The sequence below is a fragment of the Arachis ipaensis genome, chromosome B5 (genome assembly GCF_059453495.1).
Source record: "Arachis ipaensis isolate K30076 ecotype BB chromosome B5, ASM5945349v1, whole genome shotgun sequence".
NCBI classification, from domain to species: domain Eukaryota; kingdom Viridiplantae; phylum Streptophyta; class Magnoliopsida; order Fabales; family Fabaceae; genus Arachis; species Arachis ipaensis.
In genome coordinates this window covers 156,895,312-156,907,463 of record NC_142440.1, presented here as the reverse complement: position 1 = coordinate 156,907,463, position 12,152 = coordinate 156,895,312, and the positions used below count along the sequence as shown (strand labels likewise).

The 12,152-nt window shown below is 30.2% G+C and overlaps 1 protein-coding gene across 4 annotated transcripts; it reads left to right on the top strand.

Moving 5' to 3' along the window:
- The first annotated feature begins 1,333 nt into the window (after positions 1–1,333).
- ABCB28 (non-intrinsic ABC protein 8) lies at positions 1,334–6,919 on the top strand. Of its 4 annotated transcripts, none has more exons than XM_088488361.1 (16): positions 1,334–1,811; positions 2,558–2,745; positions 2,919–2,942; positions 3,301–3,402; positions 3,692–3,782; positions 4,004–4,104; positions 4,209–4,259; positions 4,332–4,460; positions 4,585–4,647; positions 4,729–5,002; positions 5,320–5,468; positions 5,564–5,653; positions 5,737–5,871; positions 6,124–6,180; positions 6,287–6,343; positions 6,448–6,919. In XM_088488361.1, exons 1-16 carry the CDS (start codon positions 1,379–1,381, stop codon positions 6,682–6,684), a joined length of 2,181 nt encoding a protein of 726 aa, XP_088344487.1. In that variant the 5' UTR covers positions 1,334–1,378; the 3' UTR covers positions 6,685–6,919. The 4 variants fall into 4 exon arrangements, 3 of the variants coding, with proteins under 3 accessions (XP_088344487.1, XP_088344486.1, XP_088344488.1); XR_015883579.1 differs by having other exon boundaries at positions 1,351–1,811; positions 5,984–6,180; XM_088488360.1 differs by having other exon boundaries at positions 1,351–1,811; positions 5,320–5,408.
- Positions 6,920–12,152: the final 5,233 nt, after the last annotated feature.

Genomic DNA, 12,152 nt, shown 5'->3' with positions numbered 1-12,152 from the left:
ATTGATTTTCTAAGAAACACAATTTCCAAGCCCTGGACGAATGTAACGGATCAAAGATAAATTTTAATCGATTGGGATTGCCAAAAAGTTTATTACGATCAATGGAAGATCTAATTCGTTATTATTTTTGTTTTTTATTGTTAATAAATATAATAGATGAATGATAAAATAATAATTTATAAAATAAAAAATAATTTTTATAATTAAATAAAATATATAGGATTAATTTGTAATTAAAATTAAAAATAAACTATTTAGTAGTTATTAAAAAACTTAAAAAACATGTTTTGTTATGAAACTATTTAATAGTCCAAACGTTTTGGGACTATCAAATTCTTAGCCTAATAAATTAGATTGGTCTAATAGTTAATTTATTAATCCATTTAAACAAGACTTGAGATGGTTGGAGAATTGGTTGTGTTGCTTAATAACCACACCCGAGTTTAAGTCCCACAAAAAAAAAAATCTAAAAATGAACACTTGTAATATGTGTGAGTGTGTACATGGATAATGCATAAAATTAGCAACCGTTTAATTCACTTGACAAAAAAATATTATAAGTGAACAAAAATTACTAACATGTCTTATAAGTGAACAAAAATTATTAAAACATTAAATTAAAATATTTTTATTTTTTACTTTAAATAAACTTATTTTTTTAGTAATGCTATACATCTAATAAATATTATCATTTTTTATCAGTAATAATTTGTATCAATATCATTGATAAAATAAATCCTAAAAAATATAAACAATAAATAAGTCCTTGAAAAATTTAAAACCACAACAAAAAAATTAAATATTAAATATATATTCTAAAAAATAATTTTAAAGATTAAATTTTGATATATATATTTTTGCAATCATTATTAAAAAAATAAAATCATCTCATCCTTAAAATTTGATAAATTTTTTTCAAACGGGTGAATGACCATATATTTTTAAAAAATAAAAAAATTTAGAAATCAAATTTTATTCTAAATTTTTTGTGCACTTTCTAAATATTTATACAAATGTTACAAAAATTTAAAGCTAATAGACAAGCTATTTTTTAAATATAAATTTTTTTATTATTTATAAAAATATAATATTTTTTTTATTTTTATTTTAAAATTATTTAAAAACTGTTTTATTAACAATATATTTTATTTATCATTATTTCGAATACTAAATTTTTTTAATATTAAATTAGTAATTAACCTATTCAATATTTATACTAATTAAATAATAATAAAAAAATAATAAAAGTTGTTGGCATGGAGAATTTCTCTTTCTTATAAACAGGTAGCAATCCTATATTTATATTAAAAAATGCAAGAAAAATTTTAAAGAACGAAAAAAGATAATTAGATATACATATTACAGGTGTCATCATTTCATGTCTTTAAAAATTCTTCAGACAACATTTTCTTCTTCTTCTTCGCTTCTTGTTCCAAATTCCATGGCGCTCTCTCTCTGTCACAGTCCTCTTCCTTTTCCATGTTCTCATTCTTCTCTCAAACCGAAGCTCGCTTTATCTCTCTCTCGCTCTTCTTTCTCACCCACTCTCTCCTTCTCTCCTGCTTCCAATGTCAAGTTCACCACTGCCACACCAAGTGCCTACGTCACAGGCCCCGGCTCGGATCCAATCTTCGCTGAACAGGGTCCAAAGATTGACGGGTCGGGTCAGGATAAACCCAACACCCCACCCAAGGTCATAAGTTGGGGGTTGCTATGGATGCTTCTCATGAAGCACAAGCTGAGGCTGATTCTTTCGCTTGCAACTCTCATTGCTTGCTCCACTTGCACTCTTTCCGTGCCCATTTTTTCTGGTAATTTAAAACTTCTTTTGGGTTTTCTTCATTTTAGCTTAATTGCTTTAAAGTTCACAGCTTTATGTTTTTCATTTTTCATGGGATTTTCATAAAGTTTTTTTTTTTTTTTTTGTACTGTGTTTGGATGGATGATAGGTTAATGAATTTTTTTCAATATGCTTGGATCAAATCAAAGGCTTACGTAGCGATGAAAATGAAAAAGGAGAATCAGCTCTTATGTACTATGTACTGTTTCATAGGAAAATAAAGCGGCTGTTATCCTCTTTATTGTCCCTAAGATCTTTTTTTTCCCCTTCATTATTCAAATTGGGGTGTGCAGGGAACAGGAATACTAAAAATCTTAATTTCAAAGCAGTACAATCGTTCTGCTTCAATTTGTAAGATACAATTTATAATTTTAATCACAATTGTAATTTTTAATACAAGGAAGAAAGTAATGATTCCCTTTTCAGTCTAGTTCCGGTTAGGACTCGTGAATGAAAAGAATTGAAATGAAATGAAATGCAGTGTCAATGGAAAATATTTCATTTTTAATATTAAGATTTTCTAGGAGCCATTATGAATCACTACATAAGATGGTATTTTAGTATTAAAAATTATACTATTCAGTATGATATACTTTAGCTGTTGATTACTTTTTATCCTCTTTACTGGTGCAATGCATTTGCAGAAATTTCTGATTGAATGTTGAAGGTTGGAAGTATTTTTATTACACATTCTTATGGGTTATTGATTTTCTGTAGGGCGGTTTTTTGAAGTCCTTATTGGTGTTAGACCAGAGCCATTGTGGAAGTTGCTCAGTCAAATTGGAGTGCTGTATGCAATGGAGCCACTTTTAACCGTTATTTTTGTTGTAAACATGAACACTGTATGGGAGAAAGTTATGTCAACTCTTAGAGCTCAGATCTTTGGCAGAATATTGATTCAAAAGGTAAAGTCAAATCTTTCTCAATTTTCGCTCTGCCACTTATATTTTATTTCTTGTTTTTCTATGTCATTTCTCTCGAAGAGAGTTGTTTGTTAGAACATGCACGGTAGCTTGAAATTTGAGTCTATAAGTTTTTCTGGCTTTGCTGTTACTAAGTGTTCTTTCTTTTTATGCAGGTTGAATTTTTCGACAAATACAAGGTATTTGTATGGGTTATTCATTTATATGTGCTTTTACTTTGCTATTTGTGATACTTAGGCTTAGAGCTGTGATAATGTGCCAAATAAACATTGTCAATAATAATTGCACTGTCACCTTTACCTTAATTTTATATTTTCTTGTCTTTGTCCTTCTCCTTCTGTCTATTTCACTACATTACTTTCCCATCTATCGAGTTCCCTAATCTACTCCTTTCGGTTATATCTTACGTGTATTAAGAATTTTACAAGTATAAAAAAATCTCATTTTTCTAACCCATATTGTTTTGGTTTATTTTACTTTTATTTAAGCATTGGTAGGTGCCAAAACAATTGTGCTTTCTTTGTTTGCTCTTTTTAGGTTGGAGAACTCACTGGTTTGTTAACATCTGATTTGGGTTCCCTTAAAGATATTGTGAGCGAGAATGTCTCAAGGGATCGCGGTTTCAGGGCATTATCTGAGGCAAGCAACTCTACATCAATGAGAAGTGAGCTTTATATTTCCTATATTTAAGCATGTGTGTGATGTCTTTTTTCAATTTGTTGGGTTAACTTTCCTTCATTTCTTGAGGAGTGGGAGTTTATTTTACAACAGTTAGATGTCTGAGTACATAAATTGCTTCCTTATCTTTCAAGAGTTAACCAGTGTTTTTTTGGTTACTTACTTACTTATGTCACACTCATGCTTATTTTAGTCTGCATTTTGTAGCTTACGTTTGCTATTGGGTCTTCTGTTTTCTCTGTTCTTGTAGGTCATTGGGACGATATTCATTCTTTTTTCTTTATCCCCTCAGCTAGCCCCACTTCTTGGTATTCTGATGCTCACGGTTTCTGTCTCAGTCGGTAAGTTGCTATTGTACTTGATGTATTAGTCTAATGGCCAGGTTGTTCTAGGTTCGACTCTAATAGTATTGTGATTTATTACTATTAGTGTGGGCATATTCAACCCGTTTCTTTGTTCTTGTAGCTTGAATTAGAAATAGATTACTATATATGTAGAAATTTTGAGTCAAGTTGCTTGTCAATTTGTGTTTTCTTCTGCTGATTCTTTTAGTTCTCTGAAGCTGTCTACAAGAGATCGACATTCCCTGTTTTCAAAGCACATGGGTTGGCCCAAGCATCAATAGCTGATTGTGTATCAGAAACATTCTCTGCTATTCGAACAGTGAGTTCTCCATGGATTATACTTCAAATTTATAGTAACTTTGTGCTTTGTAAAGTCTTGTATTTGTAATAGACAGTTGATAACAGTAAAATAAATTATTACAGGTAAGATCTTTTGGTGGTGAAAAGCGGCAGATGTTTACATTTGCTAAACAGGTAAGATTATTCAAGAACGAATAGGTTTTTGTTGTGAAAGGCTTGACACCTCTAATTATTAGTTCTTTACAGGTTCTGTCTTTCCAGTCAAGTGGGATAAAGCTTGGTACTTTCAAATCATTTAATGAATCTATGACCAGGGTTGCTGTTTATATCTCTTTGATTTCATTATATTGTCTTGGAGGGAACAAAGTTAAGGCGGTAAGCAGTTCTAATCTGTTCAAAATTTCTGTTTTTCCATTTATATTTCTCTCTCACTGTTTCTTTTGCAACAAGTTCGACCATTAAAATAATATTTTTAAGTTGCTTTAGTTTCTGTTCGCAGGGTGAGCTCTCTGTCGGAGCTATGGCATCTTTTATTGGATATACTTTCACTTTAACATTTGCTGTAAGGAAATTAAGTTGTGACTTGTTATTTATTTCATCTTATCTCTTGATCTTCACTTGACTGTCTAATATTATCATTTAGGTTCAAGGACTGGTTAATACCTTTGGGGATCTTCGAGGAGCTTTTGCGGCCGTTGACAGGATCAACTCTGTTTTATCTGGGGTTCAGGTTGATGATTCTCTTGCCTATGGCTTAGAAAGAGAACTAAGGCAACAGAAAGCAGTGGATGATGAGAAATATAAATTATTCTTCTCTAATAGTTCAACTGAGAAGAACCAAATGCATTACATGTCGGCACTAAAAACATCTAGCAATTTGTTTAGCTTGGCTTGGTCTGGAGATGTTTGTCTTGAAGGTATCTCTACTGCATCATTCTTCATATCCACTCTGTTGTGCTTTTCTAATGATTAGCTTAACTGCTTCAAGACCCATGTTTGCTAATGTTCTTCAGTGCAAGCTTTATTATCTTAATTTTTTCTCCTTAATTTGGTTTTTCCTGTGAGTAACTGTCCAATCTAAAGTTTGTTTTAATGTATCATGTAACAAAACTTATGCATGTGAGCTTGTCTTCTTATAATAAACAGAACGACGACTAAGTATCACACTAACACAATATATTTCTTTTTCCTTTTCTCTTTTTAATTATGCTTACTTGCCTATTTTATACTGCAGATGTCTATTTCTCTTATCCTTTAAGGCCAGATGTGGAAATCTTACGCGGGTTAAATTTAAAACTAAATTGTGGAGCTGTAACTGCACTGGTAGGTTCTAGTGGCGCAGGCAAAAGTACCATAGTGCAGCTATTGGCTAGATTTTATGAGGTTTAACTTCTGTTTCATAAGTTGATAGTTGAAGTTTCATTCTATTTCGTTGTTTCGAGAATTGATGGTGCCAAATGGTATTTTATTATGCACAGCCAGCAAGAGGTTGCATAACGGTTGCGGGAGAGGATGTAAGAACATTTGACAAGAGTGAATGGGCCCGGGTTGTCTCTATTGTAAATCAAGTATGAAAACCAAAACTAAAAACAAGAGACACTAAGAATCATGTTGCTTCATGAATGATACACTTAACACTAAAATGTTACAGGAGCCTGTTCTCTTCTCGGTGTCGGTTGGAGAAAATATTGCATATGGTCTTCCAGATGAGAATGTTTCTAAGGAGGATGTCATTAAGGCAGCAAAAGCTGCCAATGCTCATGACTTTATCATCTCACTTCCACAGGTTTGTTTATCTTCATTTTCAGATTGTTTTATATCCGCATTTACAAAGTTAAAACTTAAAAGTACTAACTTGTTTGTTTACTGTTCATATTTTGGTGAAAACTCACATGTAGTTGTCTTCATGTAAAGTTAATAGTTAAAAACCGTTAGATGATTTGACATGTTTGAGTAAATTATCATTTAACTATTCTCAACTATCAACTTCGCATGAAAACAACTGCATGTAAGTTGTCACCTCATATTTACCTGAAAGGGCTATGATACACTTGTCGGTGAGCGTGGAGGCCTATTGAGTGGAGGACAGAGGCAGGTATCGTCGAGTTTATATATAACCCTTCCCTTTGCAAGAACATGCACGGTTAAATTTCATGCATGCACATTCAGAGGTTCTTGACTTCCATGTATCTAAATTGCAGAGAATCGCCATAGCCCGAGCTATCTTAAAGAATGCTCCAATCCTTATACTAGACGAGGTGATATTCATGTCAGAATTCTATATACTTTCCATCAACGATGATGTAGTAATCCTGGCAACATGTAGCCATGATAATCTTAACACTATTTCCTTGCTTTGCAGGCCACAAGTGCGCTGGATGCTGTCAGCGAGCGGCTGGTACAAGAAGCTCTCAACCATTTGATGAAAGGGAGGACGACACTAGTTATAGCTCATCGATTAAGCACGGTTCAAAATGCTCATCAAATTGCGCTTTGTTCTGAAGGGAGGATCGCAGAACTAGGCACACATTTTGAGCTATTGGCTAAGAAGGGCCAATATGCTTCCCTGGTTAGCACTCAGAGGCTTGCATTTGAATGAAATTATGCTATGGTAGTCTTAGTCACACAAGATAATCATGCTTGTCACATGAAGATGCATTTTTTTGTTGGCTGGCCAAAACACAGAAATTTTGTCTTGCAAATGGAGAAATGTGTCATAACTCATAACAGAAAGAGATATGATGTATAGTTACAACAAGAGCAGTAGGTTATAAGGGAAAAAAAAATGACATTTAAAACAATATTTCCTTTATATCAAATGCATGCTGATCAAACCTCCTTGTGTTCCTCCATTTAAATTATAAGCTGCAGAAAATATAAAAAAGAAGCAAATACAGTAAATCACTATTTCTAACCATGAAAAATTTGAGCACCGGTAAAACTAACTAGAAAAGATTTAAATAAATTTAAGAACTATGAAAGTTTATTATTGTTAGACAAAATTAACGCGTCAATTTATGTATTTAAATCAACTCTCCGCATAAATTATACAACTACAATAATTGATATTTCTTTACATGAGTGTGTATTTTTTTTTAACTATGTAATTAGCGTTTTACCAAATTACACGTAATTACATGCAATTTTAGTCTAGCAAAAAATATCAAAGGTTTAAATTACGTGAAGTTTGGTTTGGAAAGAAAAAAAAAATATTTACAGGAGATAATAATGTCACTCCTATTTTAAACATGTCATTCATTTTTTTTTTAAAATTTATACAAAATGTAATGCAAAATAAAGCATGTAAAAGATGACATTATCAAAAATAAGAATTTAATTTATTATTGATTTTCTTTACATGCAATTTTAAATGAGAGGTAGATATTAGGAGCATGCTATTTACAATGATCAATTACTAATGGTAAATAGTGGTCATGTTGTAATTGATTAATTAAAATGGTAGATTGTGAGCATGCTATTTACAATGATCAATTGCTAATGATAAATGGTGGCCATGTTATTTAATCTAAGATATTTTCTTAATCTATCAAATTGTATAAAATTTATAGAAATTATCAGATGATTTAATAGTTCAAACATAAGAACTATCCGAAAATATAAATTTTATACGATTTGATATATTAAATTTTAAATTAAAAACATAAAGTTTATTTGACTTATATTTATTTATATTTTTTTGCTTCTAAGATCTTATAAAAAAAAATAAAAATAATAACTACAATAATTAATTAAATAGTATGTCCACTATTTTTAATTAATCAATTAAATAGCATGATCACCATCTATTGATCTACCATTTTTAATTAGTTGATCATTACAATTAGCATACTCATATCTACCTACCACTCATTCGTTACATATTTTTTTGCATTATCAAAATAAAAATAACGTTATTATATCCTATAAATACTTTACTATTTTTTCCTTCCCAAACCAAACTTCCTATGAATATTTAACTAATTTTGGCCTTCCCAAACCAAACTTCACTAATCCGCTGCAATTCAAAGCGATTTAGCTCTTTGATATTTTTTACTCGTAACTTAAAGGGGTTTATTTTTTCGGTGTTATACAATATTTGTTATAAAAAATTAGGACAAATGACGATATTAAATCAGTTTGAATGAAATATTACATGATTTAACTAAATAGAAAAATGAGATATGGATCAACTAAAAGCATATATCTATGTAATTTGAATCAATATAATTCGAATTAAAGACTATGATAATTCGAATCAATGCCATTAGAATTATGAGAGAGTATGTATGTTAGGTAGTTTGAATTATGCTGATTCGAATTACGCATGGGAAAGTTCGAATTACTCTGATTCAAATTATGTTTGAGCAGTTCGGATCACTCTGATTCGAATTATATAGTGAGCAATTCGAATTCTATACAATACTCTTCTACCCATTGATAGTTCAGGAATATTTTTTAATAAATTTATTTAAATTATACCACCAAAAAATATTTTATTCTATACAAAATAATTTTTAAAAAATGGCTTAAAAGATATTAGGAGTACTATAAAAGTTCACTAATATTCTAGTGACTTAGGTAAATACATGCATGTACTCAAATTTTAAATAAAATACTCTACATAGTCAATAATAATTTAAAAATTAAAGAAAATATATTTTTATCATATATTTACAAATTTTTATAGTACTCCTAACATCTTTTAAGCCATTTTTTTAATTAATTTATATGGAATAAAATATATTTTTTAATTGTTTTGTATGGAATAAAATATTTTCTTTAATTTCTAAATTATTATTGACTATGTAAAATATTTTATTTAAAATTTGAGTACATGCATGTATTTACCTAAGTCATTAGAACATTACAAATTTTTATATTACCCCTAATATTTTTTAAGCTATTTTTTTAAATTATTTTGTATAGAATAAAATATTTTTTGTAGTGTAATTTAAATAAATTTATTAAAAAATTTATTAAAAAATATTCAAGAGCTATCAAAAATGGGCAAAAAAATATTGTATAAAATTCGAATTGATAACTCATTAATATTTTAAAGAAATATCGTAATTAAATATTTTGTTAGTTTTTTTTATTTTTAAATTATTAATTTTTTAATAAATTTTTTAATATGCTACTTTTGTCTTTCACCTTCTACCTGCAAACTTTAGATTCATTTCAGAGTATCTTTCTTGCATCTCTTTGAGCTCATTTTCTATCAATTTATTTCTTTTCTTCTACATTCGGTTAACATGTCCACTGCAAAGGTTGCCATCCCCATTTTTCACTCTGAACGTATCTGCTTCTTTCTCCGAAAAATTTGCATCACTACCATGACAAGAAAATGATCAACAGTTAAGAGAGTTAATGTACTAATATTTTTTAAGCTTGGCCAAAAATTTATCAAAGTTAACACAATTAAGAGAATCTAAATTACCTGCACACAACGCTATCACATAATTAAACATCTCTATCACAAACTTACAAATTCAGATATAGTAAAAATTAAAGATGAACTACAAGTTCTTATTGATTGTATGCTTCAACAAAATTGCTGGTTAGAAATTTCATGAAGATGCCTAGTTCTCAGGTATTATTCATCTTGAGTATTCATTGCTTTTTTCTCAGAAATTGAATGTAAAACTATGTAAATTCTTATTTTGACCATTCTTCCAGTAATATAGCATGAAATTTTTAGAATTAAACTTTGCACATATTATTAGGGTAAATGGCAGTATTAAACCAGTTTTAATAGAGATAGAGTATGTAATATAATAGATCAAGATTAAGAAGATCAAAATATAATTGTTAAGAGATAATCGAGCCTAGTTTGTTTTCAAATCTGTTATTTCTATTTTCTCTTAACAACAGAATTCTATGGTAATTTGCTATATATATATATAGCAAAGTTGCCTCATCTATGTAATCTGATTCAATTACTCAATATTAGATCATCAAATCATTTTAGCTTTTCGTTTTATTTAAAACTCTTTCAAGCTTCCATGAGATTTTACATGATTAAGCTAAGTTGAAAAAATAAGACATGGATCAACCAAAAACATGTCTCTATATAATTCGAATCAACCCCATTCGAACTAGAAAACTTTGTAATTCGAATCAAACCTCCTCGAATTAGTGAAGGAGTTTGCAGTCTTAGTAGTTCGAATCAGACTGATTCGAATTATGTATGAGGAAGTTCGAATCAACCTAATTCGAATTATGCATAGGGAGTTAGAATCTAGCTGATTCGAATTAGTGCTTGAGGAATTCGAATTATAGTTCGAACGAGTCTGTTTCGATTTACTGGCAAATTGAGTTCTATCTATAAATAAAATTTGGACTATTAAATTTAATGCAAAATCAACCTATATAAATATTAATAAAAATTTTGTAATAAAAAAGAGTACTTAACTTATCAATTTTTACACACTCATGCATTCTCTTTTGATTACCACACACATGCATTGACTTTTATTGAACCGTGACTTTGGGGCATTTTTGTCCCCTTTTTATTGCTTTTCTTTTTTTTTTCTTTTCTATATATTTTCTTTATATATATATATATATATATATTTTTTTTTTTTTTTCTTTTTGTTTTTCTCTTTTTTTTTTCTTTTCAAACTAAAATGTATACAAGAACATCAATGCATATGGTTTACACATGATTAATACATGAGTATGTACCCAATTCCCAAGATTCTCAACACAAATACAAAAATACACTTTTATCTCTACCCAATGTTCCCAACTCTTCCAAAATCAAATGATAAACACTCTCACTAGCCTAAGCTAATCAAAGATCCAAATTAAGGGATATTTATTTTTTTTCACTTAGGCTTGTAATGTGCTACAATTAAGAATAAATGGGTTAAACATAGGCTCAAAATTGGCTAACAATGGAAGATAAAAGGTAGGCTATTTGGGTAAGTGAGCTATTTGAACAATGGCCTCAATCATATAAATGCATGTATACACAAAATAATGGACATATAGAATTAAACAAATCAAAGATTACAATCATAGGAAGAGAATAATGCACACAATAATGAAAATAAGTGGCTATATGATGTAGCCACACAATTAGGCTCAAATCTCACATGCTTGTGTTCTTAGCTCAAAAACATGATCCACAAAATATATAATTCAAGCAAGTTCTAAAAAAAAATTTTTCAATCAATTGGGGGTGCCCTATAGATAAAATCCTTGGAAAATATCATGATTTTGACTAAGTTTAATATATACATATGCAAAATAAGAAAATGCGACTAAGAATCCTAAAATGAAATGCAAAAGTGTTGGGATTAGAAACTTGTCACCCAAAAACGCCGAGTGGTCGGACGACGTCCCCACACTTAAAAGTTTGCACCGTCCTCGGTGCACTAAATGAGCAAAGGGGTGCGGCGACTCTCCAAGTTGCCACCTTCATCTGGTAGGTCAACCGGTTGCTGCGTGTTCTTCCTTCCACTTCCATTTTTGCTTATGGTGCATCGATCATGAAAAACAAAATAAACACCGTAAGATGAAAAAAATACAAAAGCAAGGAAGCGTGAATTGTTGGAATGAGGTAAATCACTAGAAATGAGTGAGTAAATTAGTGTGACAATAATGAAAAATAGTTGTGTGGGTTCTAAAATTGCGCGCGGTTTAGAACACACACACGCTAGTATAAAAAGCTATGTCACATTTACACAAAAGAAAGCATACACTTCACTCATTCTAGTATGCTTGAGATACTTTAAGAGACTTGTAGGTTAAGGCAACCAAACAAGTAGTGAAGAAGCATAAAAGCATTCAAGCAAAAATCAAGCAATTGTGAAATTGAATAATGCATGGACATTAATTGATGTGTAAGTAAATTTGATGAACAAAATGGTATAGAGAGCTCACACATCAAACAATGACACATATTGAAGTTGTTGCAACACCTAAGTGACATAGAGGTGAAACACATGGATGCTATGGAGTTTAGAAAAAAGAAGATAGAAATGAAAATCAATTACATAGCAAGCATGGTCCACAAAGCTTGAAGAGCTCAAAAATATGTCACTAGGTAAGCTTTCGATCCAA

What these genes read in the sequence shown, in the direction of transcription:
- ABCB28 (XM_088488361.1), top strand. Translation starts at nt 1,379, where the DNA reads ATGTCTTTAAAAATTCTTCAGACAACATTTTCTTCTTCTTCTTCGCTT. An exon ending in AATTTTTCGACAAATACAAG is followed by an intron (nt 2,943 to 3,300) that starts GTATTTGTATGG and finishes TGCTCTTTTTAG; the next exon opens with GTTGGAGAACTCACTGGTTT. An exon ending in GTTTCAGGGCATTATCTGAG is followed by an intron (nt 3,403 to 3,691) that starts GCAAGCAACTCT and finishes CTGTTCTTGTAG; the next exon opens with GTCATTGGGACGATATTCAT.